Consider the following 21,169-nt stretch of genomic DNA (forward strand, 5'->3'; position numbering starts at 1 on the left):
CTTCCCCGGGGCAGCCCGCACCTGATGACTGTGAGCTGTGGGAGGACAGGGCCAGCCCCCTTGCCTGCACTTGGGGCACCTCTGAAGGGCCATCCCAGCTTCAGAGCTCCCTGCAGGGCCCACTCGGCCCTCACTGCCCCTGTGAAGGCGGGGGCGGGGGGGGGGGGGGTTCAACTTCCCCCGCTGCCCGATCCTGCTGCCCTCGCCCTTCTCAGGACGATGCTCCCCAGCGCACTTCCCAGCGAAGGAAACTCCTTCCCCAAAGCTCCACCTCAGTCTGTTTCCGGGGAAACACACTCCCCAAGGAGGACCTTCCAAATAAACAGGTCCCTCACGTCACTAGAAGTCAATATGGGGGTGGATGAAGCTAGAGTGCAATCTAAGCTACCTGGATCTTGGGGAAAAACAGCCAAATTATTCTCTTGTTAGGGCCTCATTCGTTCTACTAGGTATCAGGAAAAAACAGATAAATGTTTTAAGACGGATAAGTAGGGATTTATTTTACTGGTATTAAAATGTCATTTGTAGGGGCTGGCCCAGTGGCATAGTGGTTAAGATCGCACGCTCTGCTTTGGTACCCTAGGGTTCGTGGGTTTGGATCCCGGCTGCAGATCTACGCACTGCTTATCAAGCTGTACCGTGGCAGGTCTCCCACATATAAAGCAGAGGAAGAGGGGCACAGATGTCAGCTCAGGGCCAGTCCTCCTCACACACACACACGAAAGTCACCTGTACATGAACATTCATTACTGGAAGCCTTCTGATAGAACAGCTAATATTTAATCAAATTAGAACACGTTTTTGTGCGCGTGTGAGTTTAATGAACTGTAAAGGCTCCTTACCTCCCAAACATGAGGATGCTGTGTAATTTTATGTATCCGAAAATCAGGAAGGTTCTTTTGTAAATAGTCTGCCAGAAGTTCTGCTTTAGCATAATATGGGCAATCTGCTCTACCTAAAAGAGTTCAAATTAACAATGATTTCTTTCATCACACAGAAATTATCATGGAGTTATAAGTATTTGCCATATAATTACAAAATTAATCACACAGTTGTATTTTATAACATACAGGTGTGGTATAAACTGCGACCACATAAACTTTTGATTTTTATTATATTGGTAAAAATAAAACAAATTTCACAGCAGGTCAGAATCTTAAGTAATAAAATGTGGAAAGAAAGACTATTGACTACTTACTCACCTCCAGCACTATGCTGGACCTCACCTCCTCTAGGGGGCTGCCACACTACTGAGGGAGCCTGAACCACGTCACCAGAAGCCACCCAAGGGCAGGTGGGACGTGAGCGGTGGTGGTAAAATCACGTGTGGATCTGACACGTGTGGATCTGACACGTGTGCAGGGAGTACGGGGGAAGGAGAAGTCGGGGGAGAGAGAGGAGTCCGGGATAACTTCTCTCCCCCGGCTTGGGTAGGTGATCCTGGCCCTACCAGGGAGAAACGGGGTGAGAAGTTTAATTGCAGGCAAGCACAGCCGGAGGTGTCTGCAGCACATCTCCATGGCTACGGCCAGCAGGCAGCCGCACCTGTAAGTGTGACGTGCAGGCCCCACGAAAGGGTGTCAGATGCAGACCGGGCAGCCACCTCCACCCGGGAGTCAGAGCCACCAGGTGGATGGGCCCGGGGTCCACCTGAGCAGGAGGGCGGGCCGAGTGTAGAGGCCTCCACAGCAGTCCTGCCAGTTACTCCGTCACCAGCTCTCCGACCTCAGCCCCCGTCCAGTGCAAATCCATGGGTCATGAATTCAGACCACTCTCTGGCTCACGTCTTAAATGATCTCGCCCCACTGTGCTTCTGGCAAACCAGCCTAAAAGCCTCTCACCCTGGGTGGACCCAATTACCTCCCTTTTCTGTGCCTGGGTTCCCTCTGCTGGGCACCCCTGGAGAAACACGGCAGAACCAAGCAGGGAGGCGACATCGTAAATTCGTGGTCACCAGCCACAAGCAGCCCTCAGCGCTGCCTGGAGACCCCTGCTCCCTCAGCAGCCCTCTCCTCTGCTCTCCACGTACACTGTTTCAAACTTCGTCCACTTCCTTCAAAACTCTTCCTTCTCTCCAATATTTTTCCCTACTATCAGAAGACAATAGACAACTTTGCTTCCTACTTTATAAAAACTAAACCAAATCACACAAAAAGGCATCAGTTGGGAAATCCGCCAACCTCCTGCCATCACACCTACAAGCCTGTCTGCATTGGGACTCATCTTTCCTCTTTCTCCTCTTCAGTGGAAGAGGGATCCCTGCTCCCATCCAGGCATAAGTTCACCACCTACACTCTGAATACCTTTGTCTTCAGCCTTCAGAACTGCCACCAACTCAGCTCAGTTGGTCATCCTCTCTTTCCAGCATCTTCTCTCTGTTTCTAATGGCCCTTTTCCATCATAGGGAAATATACTTGAGTTGCGTTTAAGTTTTTCCTGTTCTCCTGCCCCCCTCTAGCCATTGCCTCCCACCTGCCCTTTCTATTAGAGCTTGAAAGCATTCTTTGCATCTGCCATCCCCAGTTCATCGTCCCACTGCAATCTGGCTTTCCCTGCGATTCTCTAGGAGGTCAGCAAGGACCTCCATGTCACTAAATCCAACAGGCACTTTCTGACCCTTTTCTTGTCGACCCTGGCAGCATTTGTTTCCCTTCCTCCCTTTTGAAACACCCACTGTGGTGGGAGGATTCCTCGGCTTTTCCTCCTTCTCTGCCACTCCTCACTATACTCTACAGGTTCCTATTCCTTTATCAATCCATTAAAAAGTTAGCATTCTGCAAGGCATCTCATCTTTATACCCTACATATTCTTCCTGGCCAGTCCCCTCCACTCCCTTGATTTCCAGTAGCAATCTGTATCTGAGTTCAGACCTAACTCCTTATCTAGATGTCTACACCCTCCTGTAGTTTTTCATTTCCTTCTGAATCTCACAGGCACTCAGCACGTCTGTTGCCATCACTCCCCCACTAGATCCCCTCCTTCTCTTATGCTCTTTATGTCTATCTAGCCAGTTATCTAAGAGTGTTAACAGTATCCAGAGTACTAAGTCTACTCTTTTGCTTTTCTTTTGGTGAGGAAGATTGTTGCTGAGCTAACATCTGTGCCAATCTTCCTCTATTTTGTATGTGAGATGCTGCCACAGCCTGGCTTGGTGAGCAGTGTGTAGGTCCATGCATGGGAACTGAACCTGCGAACCCTGGGCCACCACAGTGAAGCGCGCGAACCTAATCACTATGCACCTGGGCTGGCCTCCTACTCTTCTGCTTTATTTCAGTGACTCCTCATCCACCCAGTTATCCAAATCATTGCTTGGGAATAATTTTAACTCTTTCTTCTCCCTTACTTGCATTCCTCTACTGAATTAGACATCTAATTCTACAGATTCTGTCTCCCTAATGTCTCTCTAGTCCACTCACTTCTTTCCCTTTTCATTGCCTACCATCCTAGGCCAGGCCACCATTCTCTCCTTCCTGGCCTATAGCACCTAACAAGGCTTGTGGCATCCAGTCTCTCTTCCCACAGTGCAGAGATAACACCCAGATAAAATGCAAATTTGACTATGTTCTCCCTTTCCAAATACCTGCCAGTACTTTGGATAAAGTTGAAAATGTGAACACGGCTCACCAGAATCTACATTATGTGACTCTGGCCTCAGCCTATGACACGCTCTCCCTTGGACTCTTTGCTCCAATCCTGCTAAATCTATTTCAGTTTTCTCCTTATTGTATACTCTCAATCACCACCAAACCAGCTCTCCTCATGGCACCCCCACTCCCACTACACATGCCTATGTTACTCTCCTGCTCCCCACCTCCTCTCCACTAGGTAACTCTTTCTCATCTTTCAGGTCTCTGCTTAAACCTCGCTCCCTCTGGGAAGCCCTAGCCTGACTAAATAAGGTTCCCTGCCACTGCTCCTCTGGAACACTGCCCCACCACTGCCACAAACGCAACATCCTGTTTAAGTTTGTTTACCACTGTCTTCTCAGCATACAGTCAGAGCTCAAAAATATCCTTCTGAACGAATAAAGAAGCAAAGGAAATAGACCTTCGGGCAGATGGGAGATGTCAATTGTGTTAATGCATCAGAGGTCAAAAAGACAACGACTGAACAGCTTCTGGAAGTCACTGATGACTTTGGTGAGGGCTGAAGCCAGACTGAGGGGAAGGAGGACCTGGAGACAGAAGAGCAGCCTAGTCTTTCAAGAAACTTGTTCAGAAGGGAAGGAGGTAGGCACAATACACAGCCTATTGCAGCAAAAGCCTCATCAGTGGTTTTCTGGATGCTGGTCGGCATTTCCAACCCTTCCACTCCATTGCCGACAGGGTGGGCTTCCTAAAAAGCAAAGTCATTAAGGATACTCTTCTGCTTAGAAATTGTCAACGACTCCTCATTGCTTTCAAGACACAGTTCAGCCCCTTTGCTTGGTGTCCTTGCGGGGCAAGGATCCGGCTCGGGCTCCCGGTCCAGGCCTAGGTCCAGTCACTTCCCCGCTGGGCCAGGAGACTTCCAGGCTCCGTGCCTTTAGCTGGAACGGCCTCCCTGTCCCAGACCTTCACAGATCGGCCCCTGAGCGCCTCCCGGAGGCCCGCGCACGCCTCCCTCACTGCACTGGCCACAGTGGAGCACAACTGCTTGTTTACGGGGTCCTGCCCCGCCGAGACCGGCGCCCCCGGAGGGCAGGGACGTCGCTCCCACCCGTGCCCCGTGTCCGCAGCCTCGCACGCGGTCACTGCCCAGCAGATATCTCGGCGAGCCCGGCGCGGCCTACGCAGGGCCCGGGGCCGCCAGGACAGGACCCGGCGGGCAGCCGGCGGCCACTCACCAGCGAGCACGAACTTGGCCATGAGGACGCCGCGCCCGGTTTCCAGGCAACGCGGCCGCCGAGGCCGCGCAGGCGCACTGAGGCTGAGCGGGGCCGACGCCCGGGAGCGGGGGGCGGGGGCGGGAGAGTAGGGGTCCACCATCAAACGTTGCCTTTAAAACCTCTCCGGTCTGCCCGGTTCCTAGCCCCGCGACAAAGACGACTAGTCGTCCTCTTAGGCGAGCTCTCTTGCCTCCGAGTGAACCGTTCTCCGCCCGCCGCGAACGTACACTTTTTGACCTAGGAAGGACCCGTACGATCTCGCGATGTGCGCAGCCGCGGGGGCGCTGTCATGGCGGCGCCTGCCCAGACGCGCGGGGCCCGAGCCGAGGTGAGTGGAGGGCGGGCGCGGGCAGTGCTGCCCCTTGGCCGTCCTTCCTTTGGGAGGACGGTCTCGGGAGTTGCCCGGCATTCGTTTAGGGCGGAGGCTCAGTCGCGGGAAGGACGGGCGCCTCGCTGGCCGGGCCCCGGGGCGCGGGCCGGCCGTGTGTCCCTCCCGGCGCGGCGCGGCTGGAGCCTGCCGCCTTCTCTCCGGAGCCGGGCTGCTGGCCCGGGCCCTGTTCCTCGTCGTCCGGGCTCGGCCGTGGCCGAATCCTCGTGTGAGAGTCTCCATCAACGCTAGACCCTTGTTTTTCCTTGACCGCGTCTCCGAGGCTGCGCTAAAGTCCCCTCTGCGGAGGAGGCGTTGAGGGGACACTTTTCAACCCCAAATACCCTTCATTTCTTTTCTTTAAGTTCATTTGTGCGACGACGGCTCCCGACGTAACCTGCCCGGTTAGGGCGGTGCGCGCGCTGGTCGAGGTGGGGGACGCCCGTGTTGGCACAGTAGGTTCACCTGTTTAATGTAAATCTTTAATGTGTCCTTAGGGTCCCGCTTTAGTCTCCATTAAATGCATTTCGTTTCTTTAAGTAACAGTTTTGCTTTAATTTTTATTCTTCTCGTGACCCCTTCTCCCGCAGGAAAAGGACGGCCTGTGCTCTCTTGCTCTAGTGGAGGCGACGTTTGTGTCACATTGACGACTTTAAAGCCACTTGACAGTGTTTCAGTGGATAGCAAAATGAGTAACAGAACAGGCCCTTTTTTATGGAACCTAAGACAATTCAGTACTTTAATCCCAACGAGCAGAACTGTGAGGCAATATCCTTTGGGACTTTGCAGACCACAAATGGCTTATTCTAACTGGAACCCAAGGAACCTTCTCTTAAATAACTTTGATAATAGACTGCAAGCACCTGTTAGATGTCTCTTTCAGAATGCCTTAGTTTTTAAATCAGGAGATGACTTTCAAACAAAGGGCACGAGCAGTGTGACAGTCCTTACACTTGACAGACTACTTTGTCCTAGGGGACTGTCCTTTGACTCAAAACACTCTCTCATCTCTGATAATGGATTGAAGAAGATAAGCTTTCATCAGGAGGCCTCCAGTGAAGATGTTCTCACCAAGGAAACAAAGCCAACCCCTGTCACCTCTAGAAAACTGTCTCAGGAGTGTAATTCCCTGAGTGATGTGTTGGACACGTTTTCACGAGCCCCTAAATTTCCTAGCAGTAACTATTTCTCAGCCATGTGGACAATTGCCAAAAGGATGTCCAATGAGCAGAGGCGCTTTGAAAAACAGCTGATGTTTAACCACCCTGCGTTTCACCAGCTGTGTGGACAAATGATGAGAGAGGCCAAGATCATGCGCTGTGACCACCTGCTGTTCGGTCTTCATGCTGTGGTGAAGCTTGGAATTCCTCAGAACACTCTGCTGGTGCAGACTTTGCTGAGGGTGGTCCAGGTAAAATCACAAGGAGGCCTAGCATCCTTTTACCTGGTTTGGCGTAGCGTGTTTTGAAAGAATGAGGTGAGAGAGAGATGTGGCCTCCTTGGAAGAGACTCTCAGTGGAATGGTGGTTCCTGTGTATTTGTTTCTGCATGTATACGATTTGGAGACCCTGAGTGAGCTAGGTCATTCCTTCCTTTTGCAGTGGAAATTTATGAAAGCTTGCCCCATTTTTCTTCTCCAGAGTTGAAAATAGTGAGTAATAAGCTAACATGAGAGACAAAATGTAGAAGGAAAGGTTCTGTAGTTGAAGGAAGGAGAGAAAGGAAGGGAAGGGAGCTAATATTTTTTGAGTACCTACACCTTTTACTTGTATAATCTTATTTAATCCTCTCAGCAGCCCTGCAGGCATGATGTTACCTCAGTTTTGCAGTCTTAGTGATTTTAAGTAACTTGGCTCAAGTCACAGAGCTAGTGGATTCATTTATTCGTGCAATAAACGTTTATTGGGTGTCAACTATGTATCAATTACTGCACTTGTCATTGGGGATATAAAGATGTAGATGATGTGATTCCTGCCCTTATAATCTAGAGGGCGAGGCAGATATTTTGTAGGCAATTAGGAATATAAGCACCTTTCCTTTAATGAGTTACACATTTTCTCTGTTGTAGGCACTGTGCTGAGCACAAGGGAATACAATTGTGACCAAAATAATGACCAGTAGAGCTTGCAGTGCAGTGAAAGAATGATATAGAGTCTTATGAGAGTGTGTAACGGCTTCCAGCCTGGTCAGGAGAAGACCTTTGTGATGGGAAGAGGAGACGGGGGGTAGGATGCAGGGTTAGCATTTGAGGCAGAGATGTACAGAGTTTGAAAACAGAATTGCCTCCTGTAGTCCTCAGTGTAGCCTTTTAAAATAGGTATTGTTATTCTCATCTTACTAATGATTGGGAAATTTAGGCTTAGAGAGGTTCATTAACTTGCCCAAGGTCACATAACTGTAATGTCACTCTTTGTAGGTACTTGATAAATATTTGCTGGGTGAATGAACCAGCGTCTAGTTTGTGGCAGATCTGGGGTTCAAGCCCAGTAGGAGATGGTGTCTAAGCTGAATCCAAGGAAGGACCAGCAGTTTGTGAGAGAATCAGTAGATGGGGGATGGTGTTTCACACAGAGAAGATTGCATGCACATCCCAGAGCAGAAGTTGGCAAGTTTGGGGAGCTGAAAGTAGTTCTTTGTGGCTAAAGCACAGAATGCTGGTTGTGAGTTTGAGGGAGTGGGGAGGAAGTCGCGATGGTGTAGGAGGAGGCCTTTAGGGATGTAGTGGTAAGACGTGGCTGGAAAAAAAGGGGCCCAATCAAAGAGCCTTTTATGCCTGGCGAAGGAGTTTGGATTTATTCTGTCTGCAATGGGAAGCCACTAAAGTATTTTAAGCAAAGGGTCGACATTCTCAAATTTGTGTTTTTAGATTACTGTATGAGTGGAAAATGGATTGGAAGAAGGATGAAATTATTTCAAACAAGAGAGTCAGTGTCCTGTTTGATGTCACTGAAATGACCACAGATGTGATAAGGAAAGTTTAGGTCATTAAAGTAATTATTTACCTTTCAAGAGTGGATACTTCAGACTTATAAACTCGATGATGTCATAATTAAATAATTTTTTAAAAGACAGGAATTTCCTGAGGATGACCTGACATATATGCTGTCCTACTATAGGATTCAAGAATTGAGTTCATAGGTATAAGAGATTATAGCTTTAACTTTTTACATGACTGTGATTTCCATAGGTCCTCAACCAAGAACTGATTTTTATTTTGTGTGTGTGTTTAAGCCACAGAATATCCTTGCTTATTTGGTAGACTGTTTTCCCTACACAATTATTGAAAAGTGAGAATAGTAAGTCACTTTTCCTGGTCAGTGATGCTCTTATAGCTCTTGGACAGGTGTGCACATCAGCACAGCTTCTGCATCGGTGAGGCGTGAGCAGTGGATGTTTGCAGTCAGAATGTCTGTATGTTTGATTGTGTCTCACTGACCTGTTGGAATGTTGTAAGGACACTTCAGCTAGAGAAGAAAGGACAGTGTGGCATCCGTGAATTTGCTGTCCAAACACGTAGCCAAATGGTCTTTCCTTTCACAGCCGATGTTGATGGAATCTTGTAAATTATCCTGCAAACCCTCCCATGGGAATGAGACTTTTTTTCTTCCAGCCTTGTCCATCTCTCATCATTATCTGGTTCTCACTTGAAACTTTGTACCTTGTTGGCCATGTAATTGTAGTAAAGGAACCTTCCTCTTCAGCCTGTTTCCTCAGCTGTGATCACAACTACTCTTGTGATGTGTATAGACTAGTTGTGATTCAATCTTAGAGCACTTGGTAGGCTGCCTAGTTACTATTCACTTTCCAAATTATGCCCACTGCCATTTCTGGAATCTAGGTTAGTACCCTAAGGCAAGGGACCTGGCAGAAGGATCTGGGGCCTGCGGCTCCCCTGGAGTCTCAGATAGTGGTAGTAGAATGTGACAGCACCTGTGGATCAGAAGATTCACAGCTGAAGTTACAGTTTGACCCAAGAAAGGACGCAGGGAAATTACAAGGGCCCAACTGTCCGGGGGTCGTCAGGGCAGGCTGCCCTGTGTGCCTCAGTAACTGTTATATTACTACACTTGTCTTCATGATGACCTTGAACCCTAAGAATAGGTGGATATTATGTTTGATAAAAGTTATCTCAGCAGAGGAGTATAATCAATATCAATGGATTTTCAGTGATAAGGGTGAATGTAAAAAGTGTTGATGCGTAAAAGTGTGCATTGGTTATTTGGAAAATTCACTACACAGGACATTTTGTTTCCCAAAGATGCTGTTTATTGTGGACTGACTGTATGAATTATTGGTTTGGTACTTAATCCTTTAATTGAAAGCCTCGGTTCAGTGGCTTTGCTTGGGTGAGACAGTCTGCTGCGGCTCACCGTCTCTAGTGTTTCTGTAATTATATTTCACTAGGAGCGAATCAATGAGTGTGATGAGAAATGTCTTTCAGTTTTGTCAACCGTTCTAGAGACCATGGAGCCTTGCAAGAACGTGGATGTGCTTCGAGCAGGACTGCGGTGAGAGCTCTCATGTTTGCTTCATTGGCATTCTCTGTCCTCTTACGTCTCAAATCAAAACCCAAGATGAAAGCTGAACTGTTTTTGGGTGGAGGAGACTTTGTTGTTGATTATAATCTTTAATACCTTATTAAACTTAAAATCCTGACTCTGGATTAGGTAAAGCTAGAAATAAGGCTGCTTTTAGGGTCCACTGTAGAAGGCTGTGGGTGATGCTGAAAGCTAAATTGATCTTAATTTCTGATGTGGGCTGGGAGACAACTGACACTGTTCAGTTCATAACCATTATTTGGGCGCTATGTGGAGGTTACATAACACTGGCCCAGCTCGAAAAGTTTTATAATTTATAATTGAGTTATAATTTATGAAACTGATACAACTGTTCTATTAGGTCAGTGAGAATAATCCTTAATTCCCTTTTTCATTGACTGTGCCTTGAGGTGTCTTACTATAACCTCCTGATAGGATTTCTTCATTCATAAAGATAGCAGAATAGTGTCAGAGGGAGGAGTGTTAGACTGGTCCTGGATCTTTCACTAACTATTTACACTCAGTTGGGCAGGTAGATCATTGCTGTGGCTTCATATTCCTTGCTTAGAAGTGGGAGCTGGACCTAATGACTTAAGATTTCTCTTCTGGTTTTAAGCTTTTAGGATTGTGGTATTTATTGTGTTTGATTATAGGATACTAGCTGACCAACAAGTGTGGAAAATAGAACGTGTCTTCACATTACAAGCCATGATGAAATGTATTGGAAAAGATGCACCAATGGCTCTTAAAAGGAAACTGGAGGTAAACACCTTCTGAATTTTCTCTAGTGGTGAGATTTGAGAAAAATATTCCTTGCTACTCGCTGTCACTTCCTGAAGGCCGTTTTTTAGGAGGACATTGTTGTACTTTTGGGTTTAACTTGGCTAAAGTGAGATAATAGCAGTAAATTTATATTTATCTGTCTGTATATATATATATTTAATCAGTATATCTGAGTCATTTTGTTCGAACTTCATCCTTTTTATTTAAAAATAGAAGTTTCATTTATTTTTCCACAAATGTTAAATTGAATTTGTTTGTTTTCTTCAGATGAAAGCCTTGAGGGAATTAGACAGATTCTCTCTCTTGAACAGCCAGCGCATGTTTGAGGTCCTGGCCGCCATGGGTCACTGCTCTGTTGTCCTTCTGGACGAATGCAGCAAGATGGTCGTCGGTGAGGGGAATTTTTCTTACGTGACTTTTAGCATCTGATCTCCTGTTCTGGACTGTATTTGTTTTGTTTGTTTTAAAAACTTTGCTGTTATATGAGAAGTATCTGATGATATGGTTAGCCCTAAATTTTATTTCACCTTTAGTTATTTTACAAAATACATTGCTGTTTTTCCCTAAAGAAACAAAAGTAATCAGTATAGAGTAGCTTGGCTCTTATATTCAAAACCACCTGGTAATTTTTGTTTATTTAACTCATTCTTAAAGGTAATATCCATGGGTGTCCTTTTAAAATATTGATCAGCATACTGCAGTCTTGTAGAGACCTCCGATACCGTAATTTAGATCTTTTCAAGGGAATAGCGGATTATGTGGCTACAACTTTTGACGTCTGGAAGTTGAAACAAGTAAGTATGTTAACAGTTTAGAATAAGCCTCAGAAACTTTTAAGAAGCGTATTAATTCATTTAACATTCTAAGTATTTTTCTCTAGCTTTATGGCAGTTAAGATACCAAAATATTCCAGTGCTAACTTTACTTTTGAGAAGTTAGCTTCTTATCATTTCTCTCAGGGAGTTACTGTTACTATACTATTGAATGTTTTGACCATCTTTCTATCTGAAACAAAAATTATAGTGTCCAAAGTTTGTTCTTCTGTTTGGTTTTTCAAAAGGTTGTGTGGTACTTTGAATAATTAGGATTATTTCTGTCTTTCTATTTTTTCTTTGTTAGATTTAGAACAATAAAAATGAGTGGGTCATGTGACAAGCTTATGCTTTTTGAAGAATTAAATGTCATTACTTAATGATCGTGTCTATTTTCTATTTATGGAAAGTTTGCTTATTTTCTCCAGAGTAAGAGCCTTTAAATTCAGGGGCTGTGTTAGTAATATATACATCTAAATGAAGCAGCCGGTAAAAATTTCATTTTACAGTAAAGCATCGGTAACTGTTAGTTCACTAGGTTCAGTTTACTTTGGAAGATAAGGTGAATATTGAGTTTGCCATGGAAATTGATTTTGGAAAGAGAAGTACTAATTGTGAGAAGGGAAATGAGAGGCAAATTGGAAATTTTAGTTGAATCATAGTATTTCATCTCTATTCTCATTTGTAGAAATTTCTATGGAATATAGAAATTTTTGAGTTGTCTCTTATATGTTAGAATCTACGAAGTGTCTGGTTTGGAAAGGGGAGCAGTTCAACATTGAGTTGGTCATTTTGAAAAACTTGAGAGAAGGTATATTTAGTTTTCAGACCTGTTGTCTGAAAAGCATGTGGGAAAGGATTTATTTCTAAATGAAATGGAAATATGGAGACCATTGTGTGCCGTGGTTCTCAGCTTGTAAGAAGAGGTTGCTTAGTAACTTAATACCTGATTCGAGAATTCCTGGGACAGATTTTGTGAGGAAAAGATAGTTGTTCCTTTTTAGGGAATATTCTCTCTGTCAGGACAATTCTTTGCTGTTTAAATTTTTTGAGATCTAAAAAAATTACTTCTAGCATACTGTAAATATTAAAAAGTTTTCCATCAACTCACTTTTTTTAAGGTTCTCTTTCTCCTCATTTTATTTGAAAACCTCGGCTTTCGACATGTTGGTTTGATGGACTTGTTTATGAAGAAAATAGTAGATGAGGCTGGCGTTCTGAACGTGAAAAGCATCGTCTCCATTCTTCATGTGTATTCTTCTCTCAATCACTTCCACACATGCCAGACCCGAGAGTATGTACTTGGTTTTTTTCCTTTTTTATTGCCATGTAGCATACTTATAGAAAAGATTACAAATCTTCATAAGCCCGGTGAATTATTACAGGTGAACACATCCATGGCCATCATCCATGTCAAGAAGGAACACATAGTATTCTGTATTTGTTTTGTTTGTTTTAAAAACTTTGCTGTTATATGAGAAGTATCTGACAATATGGTTCCTTATTTATGAAGCTAAACAGAATTCCACTTTATTTTTCTATCCTTTGTTTTGCTTTTTTCTTTCTTCTTTAAAGATGGGATATTTGTTAATTCAACATAGGAGTCTTCATGTCAGACTCTCCCAGCTGATTCTCAGCTCCTGTGTTCATAGTTTAGTTTTGACCCTAATTATTCATTTGGTCCCAAACTACTGCTTGCTATTCTTTTCATTTTTAACCGCAGCTATACAGCAATTAATATTAATTAATTATATGTTGATACATAAATTATATTATTATTAATTAACATTACTTAATAATAATATTAACATGCAATTCCTCAGACGTGCCAGGCTCTTCCCTGCCTCTGCTTCCCCCCGGAATGTCTTTTCTTCCTCTCTGTATCAGTTAGTGTTGACTAAGCACTGCAGTGCATGTCTGATGTCGTTGGTTAGAAGAGTGATGAAACGCTTGTGCTCTGGAGGCCTCTTGCTTGGGTTTGGATCCCAGCTGTGTCGTTCATTAGCCATTTAACTTCTGGCAAGTCACTTATCTGTGCCTTAGTTTCTCCCTCTATTAAAGTGGGGATAAGAAATAAGAGTCATTTCTAATCACTTTGGGTTGTTATGAGGATTAAATGAATTAACCTGTGTCAGGTTCTTAAAACAATGCCTGGCACACAGTAATTGTTAGATTAAAAAAAAATTAGAGTGTGGGCCACAGAGGCCTTGGAGGAACAAACTGGGCAGTTCTGAGGGTCTCAGTGGCAAGATTCACAGGCCCTTCCTTTGCCGTCAAGTGACTTGACTCCAGCTTCCTTCCATCCCTGTGGTTTCCCCTCAAGGTTCAGATTTCCAGAAGAGAAAGTCTGATTGACCTGAGTTTGGGTCACATGCCTGTCCCTTTGGGGCCAGTAATCACATGGTCACTGTAGACCCTATAGGGGTCTCCAGTCCAGCAGTTCTGGAAGTCAGCTCGTTCTTCTTTTTCTGGTCACTTATTTAGTATTTACCAAACACCATGTGAAGTGATTTTTTTAAATCACTTTATTGAGGTATGATTAACATGTAAAAAGCTGTATATATTTAATATGTACAAATTGCTGAATTTTTGGTTCATTATTCTTGACTTATCCTTTTGCAGTAACGTTCTCCTCACCTAAGTTGATTTGTTCATTTCATCAGAAAATGTGTACCAAGCACTTGAGTACTTAGGACAAAGATAAATAAGACACAGTCCTTTTTGCCAGAGGATTCGGTGTAATGAGTAAGGTAGACACATAAATCGGCAATTAAATACAGCATGAAAATTGGCCTGACAGAGTTGTGTGTGGGCTGTGCGCAGTGGAGGAGGGGCACGTGCGGATCCCAGCCTGGAGAAGTGGAGCCTCAGGTGGATCCCTGGAGATGCTGCCTGGAGGCAGTGGTCCCTGAGCAGACCTTCAGAGAGGGATAGATAGGAGCTGCCCCGGGAAGACAAGCAGGAAGGAATGCTCTCAGTGGAAGGCTCCAGGTCCAAGTTCAGGAGGGCAGAAGCAGCAGAGCGCGTGCAGGGAGCAGCTCGTAGTTGGGAGTTGTGGAGGCACGAGGCTGGCTTAAGGCGTGGGGCCAGCGGACTGGGGAGCTGCAGACAGCCGAGGCCCCACTCCTAGTCATCTGCAGCCCTGCCCTTTCTTGCTACATCTCCACACTCAGTCAGTTATCAGTTAGTGAGCGGTGCCTCACTGTTGTCTCTAGACCCGTTATGTTCTTCCTCCCCATTGTAGCTCCCGCGGTCCTGCTTAGCCCCCACCCCCTCCCTGGCTTCCCGCCTCCCGGCTACTCCTCCCACGGGACCTCCCAGGGCCTCCCAGGCCTTTTCCTCTGCAGCCTCCTTGTTGCTCAGGGTATGCCTGCCCTGCTGTGGACAGCAGGCTCGGTGTGCTCAGGGCGTGCCTGCCCTGCTGTGGGCAGCAGGCTCCAGGCCTTAGCCCTACTCATCGCTGCAGAACCAAGAACGTGCACTCTCAGGGTTCCATCCTCTGTGCAGTCCCAAAGCCTTTTCTTGTCTTTCCCACTTGCTGAAATTCTCCTTGTCCCGCAGCTGCTGTTTGCCTTCCTGGGCAGGCGCACAGCACTTTGCATGTACGTCCTCCTTTTCTCATGTAATGATGTATAGCTTATGCCTAAGCGTCAGACTGACCTGGGGTCAGAGGGTGTCTGGGCCATTTGTTGGCAGTGCCACCCTGGGCAAGAGGCTCCCTAGTTCTGACCTCTCCTCTCTTCCTCTGTGCTGTCTGGCCTGTTAACACTGCGTCACGTTCGCTCTAGGGGGGATTGGCTTGCTGCTCTTTTGACTCAGAGTATTGATAGCTAGAGAATTGTAATTGGTTATAAACCTGCAGGGGTGTCCCAGGCCTTCTGGACATACCCATGATAAAAGCCTAGCTTAATGTGTAGAAGGCTCCGGAGCCTGACAACTTGGGTTCCAAGGCTCTCTCTGCTACTACTTTGCTGTGTGTTCTTGGACAAGTTACTGACCTCTCTGAGCCTGTTTACGCATCTTTGTATGAGGTTAATGATAATTCCTACCCCATAGACTTTTAGTAGGAATTAAATGAGTTAAAGCCTGTACAACATTTGCCCTGTCCATGATGTAGAGCGGTAGCTAACCATCACTGAGTGAGTGTGTTTCTTATGCAATAGCAGCCTAACTGAGAGGTGTGTGAATACGCAGTCAGGCCTGAGTTTCTTGTCTCTTTTCTTTGGACTCCTTTGGTTCTGTGGCACCTCACTCGCCCTTCCGTGACCTTGTCTCTGTTTAGATGTGAAAGCTGACTCTCCTTTGTTCCCCCGAAGGTTCCTGGAAGCCATGGCTGGTGCTCTGACTGGCTGTCTTCACCAGCTCTCATCTGAAAACCTGCTCAACGCCGTGTGTTCCCTCTGCTTGATGAACCGGTTTCCCCTGGCCGCTGTTAATCAGCTTCTCCAAAAGGATGTCATCGGCGAGCTGCTGACGTCAGGTGGGACATAAGTGCACGGTGGTGACCGACACACAGCTGTGCTGCTGGCTGCCTTGTGACTCTCAGTGGGGTCTTGGTGGGAGCAGTGTAAGACGTGCAGAGCAGGGGTTCCGGGGGCAGGAGCAGCGGTGGTGAAGTCGGGGCAGCGCTTCAGACTGAACCTCTGAGCCCCCTGTCGTGGCAGAGCCCAGCATGGAAGGGAGACAGAGAAGCCGTGCCTTCGGTTTACACCTTACGCCCCCAGGCAAGGGCTGAATGTTCACCTCGTTCTTTATCCTTGATCAGAGGTGCTTGTACTTCCAAATCCCCACAAGTCACCTTTGAAGCTGAGGTCAGGCAACCTTTGCAGCTGTAAACACTTTGTCACTTACGGCCTGTAATGAGGCACAGCCTGTGAGATCAGGAAGCCAAGTAGTTACCAAAGGAGTGGATTTGTTTACTCTGGGGCCAAGTTAATTGTTGACCTTTGGCCTTCAGTATTAAACAAGGAAAAGCAGTATCAGGCTAGATGTAGAAAATTTGATGATGCTTCTGAGACTAGAGTTGTTTAAATTCTCCTGCCAACAGTGTTAGGAAGTTCTGAAGTTGCCTTGTGGAGAAGGAGCAGCACGTGCCGATGGTTCAGGCAGTCTGAGGTGGGGCCCTGGGTTCTAGTCCTGGCCTTGCCTTTAGTGCTTCCTGAGGCCTGTTAGCATTGCTGGGCGTTTCCTCATCTGTTCAGTGAAGAGTTGGGACTGAGTCACCTTGAGGGAGATTTTAACCCTTGACACGTTCTCGAGTGCAGGTTCTCAAGTGCAGGCCGTTGCTCTGGACACTGGGGCGGAGGGAGACGCAGAGGGACTCCTCCTGGTCAGAAGTGTGGTCAGAAGTGCGGGCGCATTATTACCGTTTCTGAAGTGTGGCTTAATATTTTTCTTCACTGTATGTTTCTTTCTCTCTCCCTTTTTTTTAGGTGACGTGGAGAGGAATGTTCACAAGCTGCACATTTTGGCTGCTTGCCTGAAGCTCGACGATGCTCCTTATCACAAGGCCGTGGACCTAGCCCTACCACTGCTGCCCCCCGCGCCCTTGCCTCCAAACGCCAAGGTGGCAGAGGCGCTGAGTAGCCTCCTGGGAGATGGATGCTTCTCAAAAAATGTGCAGCTGCCACATAATTATCATATTGGTATGGGACTTTATATGATTTTCCTGTTTTATTTTCTTTTTTCTGACAAAAGAGACGTAATTGGCACGGCAGTCCAGTGCTGCGCTGGCTCTGGAGCTGGACTGCCAGGTTTGGGAGCTCGCTCTGCCCCTCGCTGGTGCTGTGGCCAGCCCTGACCAGCTCCGTTTCCTTAGCTGACAAGTGGCGACCATAATGGTCCCCACTTCATGGGGCTCCTGTGACGAAGAAGTGAGGTTATACCTGTAAAGTCCAGACTAGTGTCTGGTACTTGGTGATTTCAGTGCATTTTAGCTGCTGCCATTATCATCATTGGTGGTAATATGATGTATTTTGAAACGGAAAATCACTTTGAGCAATGTTGAAAAATTAGTATCAATTCTTTTTTTTCAGATTTTGAAATCAGAATGGATACGAACAGGAGTCAAGTGCTTCCATTTTCTGACGTGGATCTGGTAACTTCTGCTACGGATATTCAGAGGTTACGTACATGTATTCATTTGCTGAGCCTCTGAGTTGAAACCTTAATTCTCACAGACTTGACTCTGAATAGCAGTGACAGTATAGGACCTGACACTTGAGTGGCACGTGCAGTGCGCCAAGCGACTTCTCATCCGCTAGTCCACTCCTCAGGTGCAGACGTGGGCTCTGTGGTCGAAGACAGCGGACTGGAGTTGGGCGTTTAATGAAACGGGCAACTTCTAGAACTTAGGTTTTAAAGCTAAACTGTTCAGTTAAGCAGTGTTCCCATCATTGAAGCTATCAGTGCAGCGTGAACTTCTCACGAGAATGTAACAGTGACCATAAAGAATTAAGTTTTCTACAAAAATCAAATACCAGTCAGTGTTTTCCTCTACACTGAAGCCCTCCTGCAGGTAGAGAAGCTTCAGCGTTTTATGACACTGTGTCGCGCACAGGTCAGACCGGCCTGGAGTTAACCGTGCGCTGTGCCCTTGACTCACATGCTGCAGAGTGGGTGTCTCTGGGAGAAATGATTCTGCCCCTGAGGGCAAGTCCTGCCTTTGAAGCAGACGCGTCTGATCGTGCTGTGCATGCCCGTGTCCAGGCGGCCTTTGTGGAAAGGCTCTGCTAGGCGCGTGGGGCACACAGAGATGAGTCAGACCCCTGGGAACTTCCGTCCTCTGTTGCTTTATAGGACACGCACATACATACGGAGAGAGGGGTCCAGACAGTCTGTAGGGACTCAAACTCGTGTCTGCCCGTCCCTCTCCACTCACTCACAGCTCTGTAACTTGACCCCCTTCTGAACCACCTAGCTTGTTCCTTGACTGTCTTTCTCAACTGCCGCCTTCCCTATACATTACCCACCTCCCCTCAGAAAAAGGCTTTTCTCAGACCTCGTTGAAAGGTCATTTTTCTTTTTCAGGTACTCCACTGTTGTGGCATAATAATACACCATAGTAGCTCTCAGCCTAAAGTACTGAAAAGTGAGGAATCTGAGCATTCCTCAAAAAGATAAAATTTCTCCTACATTATCTCAGATAACAGGCAGAGCCTAATGCAAGACAGTAAGGATACAAATGTCTTTTTTCCCCAATGAATTTAATCTCTCCAAAAGGCCGAAAACAATGAAAAAACAAATTACGCCTTCCATGTTTTTGTTACACATAACAGATTTTATCTTTTTAACAGTCTTGCCTTTCTCTTATGTTCTCTTCTTTGTAAGTAGTCTCCCCATTCTGGTTTTTAAATGCTGCTCTCTCTGGGAGACAATATGTGCAAGAAGAGCATGTACCGTTTGGTGCTGGCTGCATCATTACTTCTAGTAGCGTAAATAATTATGTTTCGATCAGAGATTAGCTCTACACACGGGAACCTTAAAATGGGTACTTTCGTATCTGAAACTTCTCATCGAGAATGTACTATCCTCGAGGATGATTGAGGGTAACTGCGTGTGAAGCATTATTATGAGCTGCTTATACTGGCTTATTTGTAGAGGCCCCACAACAGGGAGGCGAAGGACTGAGATGGCAGGGAACGGGGGCTGCAGTCAGCGGCCAGCTCGACTTAGAGACCTCCAGAGAACAGGAGCGCAGCGAGGTTTTCAGTGGTGGTCTCATTAGTAACTAGTGTCTGCTGTGCACTTTTGTTTTCAGGGTAGCTGTACTGTGTGTTCCCAGATCTGCTTACTGTTTGGGTTCAACCCACCCCAGGGGATTCCTTGCAATGAAAATGCGGCATTTGAAAGGAATGGGTTTTCATGTGATCTTGGTAAGAAAAAAATGCAAATGAAATATTCTTCAGTTACTGATGTCCATTGTGCCAGGAATGGTGTGGCCAAACTTGGTCACTAGGACCATAGAGGAATTGTCAGCAGTATCGGAATACATGTTTTATTTGATTGATTGATTGATTGATTGATTGAGGAGGCTTAGCCCAGAGCTAATGTCTGTGCCAGTCTTCCTTTATTTTGTGTGTGGGTCGCTGCCAGAACGTGGCTGATGAGTGGTGTAGGTCCACACCCAGGATCCGAGCCCGTGAACCTGGGCTGCTGATGTGGCGTGTGCTGAACTTAACCACTATGTCATGGGGCTGGCACCGTGTTTTAGTTACTCTTTTCTTTGAAAAAGAACATTTCTAGTCCATGATTTGGCTTCTACGCAGCTGATTACTGTCATTTACTAGAGGTTTTATAAATGCTACATTTGCTCAACTTTAATTCTTTTTGTTAAGAGGAAAAATATAAATAATATATATTCTTACTTAATGTAAGACACATGAAACCACATTCACTTTCCAGGTTATCTTGAACAAGGAAAGAAAAGGTGCGAATTGAAGCTCTGTTTTCATGGGCAACGTGAGGCTTATAGCACGTTTGTCACCAGAAGATGCTGGATGGTTCTTCTTCCCTCTTCTGCTTCATTTAGGTTCCAGGCCCCACAGCTTTTCTTGAACAGCCTCTCCAGAGGTCTCTATGTGGAGCAAGAACCTTACAAATAAATGTTTATTTAGGTTAATGTTGGGATCTATCTAGATGCCGCTCATTTGGTCCTGCACAAGATGTGAAACGTAAACGTTCGAACCTTCGTTATGTGCTTCAGGATCCAAAAATGGACGACACTCAGATTACTGAGGTTAAAATGGCCCTTTCTATCGATGGGCTACTATTTAAGACTTTTTTTTTCCATATTGGCTATTATAGATATTCTAAGGAAGATTATCCCAAGAAAGGAATTTTTGTACCTTTTAAAGGAGCTTTAAAGTTTTTCTAATTTTCACTGTTAGAGCTTTCTTCGGCCCTAGCACAAAGTCTTACTAAACCTTTAAAATAGGAGTAATTACAAGATAACATTTGCTTTTAAAAAGCAGTTGGCTTAATATTACTTTAATGTGCTTGGATCTTGAAACTAGTTTTTATGTGTCATTATCTTCTTGCAAACTGATGATTTTCCTCTTTCTTTGGTAAGGTCAATAATTGGGAGATGGAAAAACTAGAGATGGAGGATGCAGTCACATTTCTGAAGACTGAAATTTATTCAACTGAAGCCCTTCCTACTGCCAATGCAAACTTGCAGAGCACGTGTTAAAAGTGAAAAGCGACCTTTTCATATTAGGAGACATAAATTTGTAAAAGTATCTTTAATAAAGACTACAATTCAGTCGTCCATGAAATTCACCTGACTGCTCCCCATAACAAAATGTGTTACTTCACTTCACTATTAAAATTAATTTTAACAATAGAAGAATTGTTACTGGCATATTTTGTTGTTGTTGTTGAGTGCACAATAATTTACAACATTGTGAAATTTCAGTTGTACATTATTATTTGTCTGTCACCGTATAAGTGCTCCCCTTCATCTCCAGTGCCCTCCTCCCAGACCCCTTCCCCCCAGTAACCACTGAACTATTCTCTGTGTCCGTGTGTTAGTTTCTATTCCACATAGGAGTGAAATCATCTGGTGTTCATCTTTCTCAGTCTGGCTTATTTCACTTTCCATAATTGCCTCCAGGTCCATCCATGTTGTTGCGAATGGGACAGTTTTGTCTTTTTTATGGCTAAGTAGTATTCCATTGTATATATGTACCACATCTTCTGTGTCCAATCAGCATTTGATGGGCACTTGGATAGCTTCCATGTCTTGGCTATAGTGAATAATGCTGCAATGAACATAGGGGTACATATGTTACTTTGGATTGTT

The 21,169-nt window shown here is 45.6% G+C and overlaps 2 protein-coding genes across 14 annotated transcripts in view; one reads left to right on the top strand and one right to left on the bottom strand.

Annotated features, from left to right (window-relative positions):
• The window catches only part of MDH1B (malate dehydrogenase 1B), a 31,031-nt gene extending 25,937 nt beyond the window's left edge, over positions 1–5,094 (bottom strand). For 7 of the 10 annotated variants that reach the window (XR_011528880.1, XR_011528878.1, XR_011528881.1 and 4 more), the window contains exons 1-2: positions 4,826–4,967; positions 843–955 (exon numbers count right to left, since the gene is read on the bottom strand). Coding sequence is in view for 4 of the 10 variants with exons in the window: in XM_070581784.1 (XP_070437885.1) it covers positions 843–955; positions 4,826–4,967 (255 nt within the window). In the remaining 6 variants the exon portion in view is untranslated. Of the gene's footprint in view, positions 1–842; positions 956–4,047 lie in introns of all 10 variants that reach the window. The other 3 variants (XM_070581783.1, XM_070581788.1, XM_070581787.1) reach the window with 3 other exon arrangements.
• FASTKD2 (FAST kinase domains 2) lies at positions 4,874–20,710 on the top strand. 4 transcript variants are annotated; one of them, XM_008516904.2, is made up of 12 exons: positions 4,874–5,195; positions 5,825–6,645; positions 9,639–9,742; positions 10,426–10,534; positions 10,823–10,946; positions 11,210–11,349; positions 12,489–12,661; positions 15,684–15,847; positions 16,800–17,012; positions 17,403–17,490; positions 19,127–19,241; positions 20,438–20,710. In XM_008516904.2, the coding sequence occupies exons 2-12, from the start codon at positions 5,923–5,925 to the stop codon at positions 20,555–20,557; spliced, it is 2,073 nt and encodes a 690-aa protein (XP_008515126.1). In that variant the 5' UTR covers positions 4,874–5,195; positions 5,825–5,922; the 3' UTR covers positions 20,558–20,710. The 4 variants fall into 4 exon arrangements, 2 of the variants coding, with proteins under 2 accessions (XP_008515126.1, XP_008515127.1); XR_011528876.1 differs by having other exon boundaries at positions 5,062–5,195; positions 17,403–17,642; XM_008516905.2 differs by having other exon boundaries at positions 5,133–5,689.
• Positions 20,711–21,169: the final 459 nt, after the last annotated feature.

This window comes from Equus przewalskii, chromosome 17, assembly GCF_037783145.1.
Source record: "Equus przewalskii isolate Varuska chromosome 17, EquPr2, whole genome shotgun sequence".
In the NCBI taxonomy this organism is placed as follows: domain Eukaryota; kingdom Metazoa; phylum Chordata; class Mammalia; order Perissodactyla; family Equidae; genus Equus; species Equus przewalskii.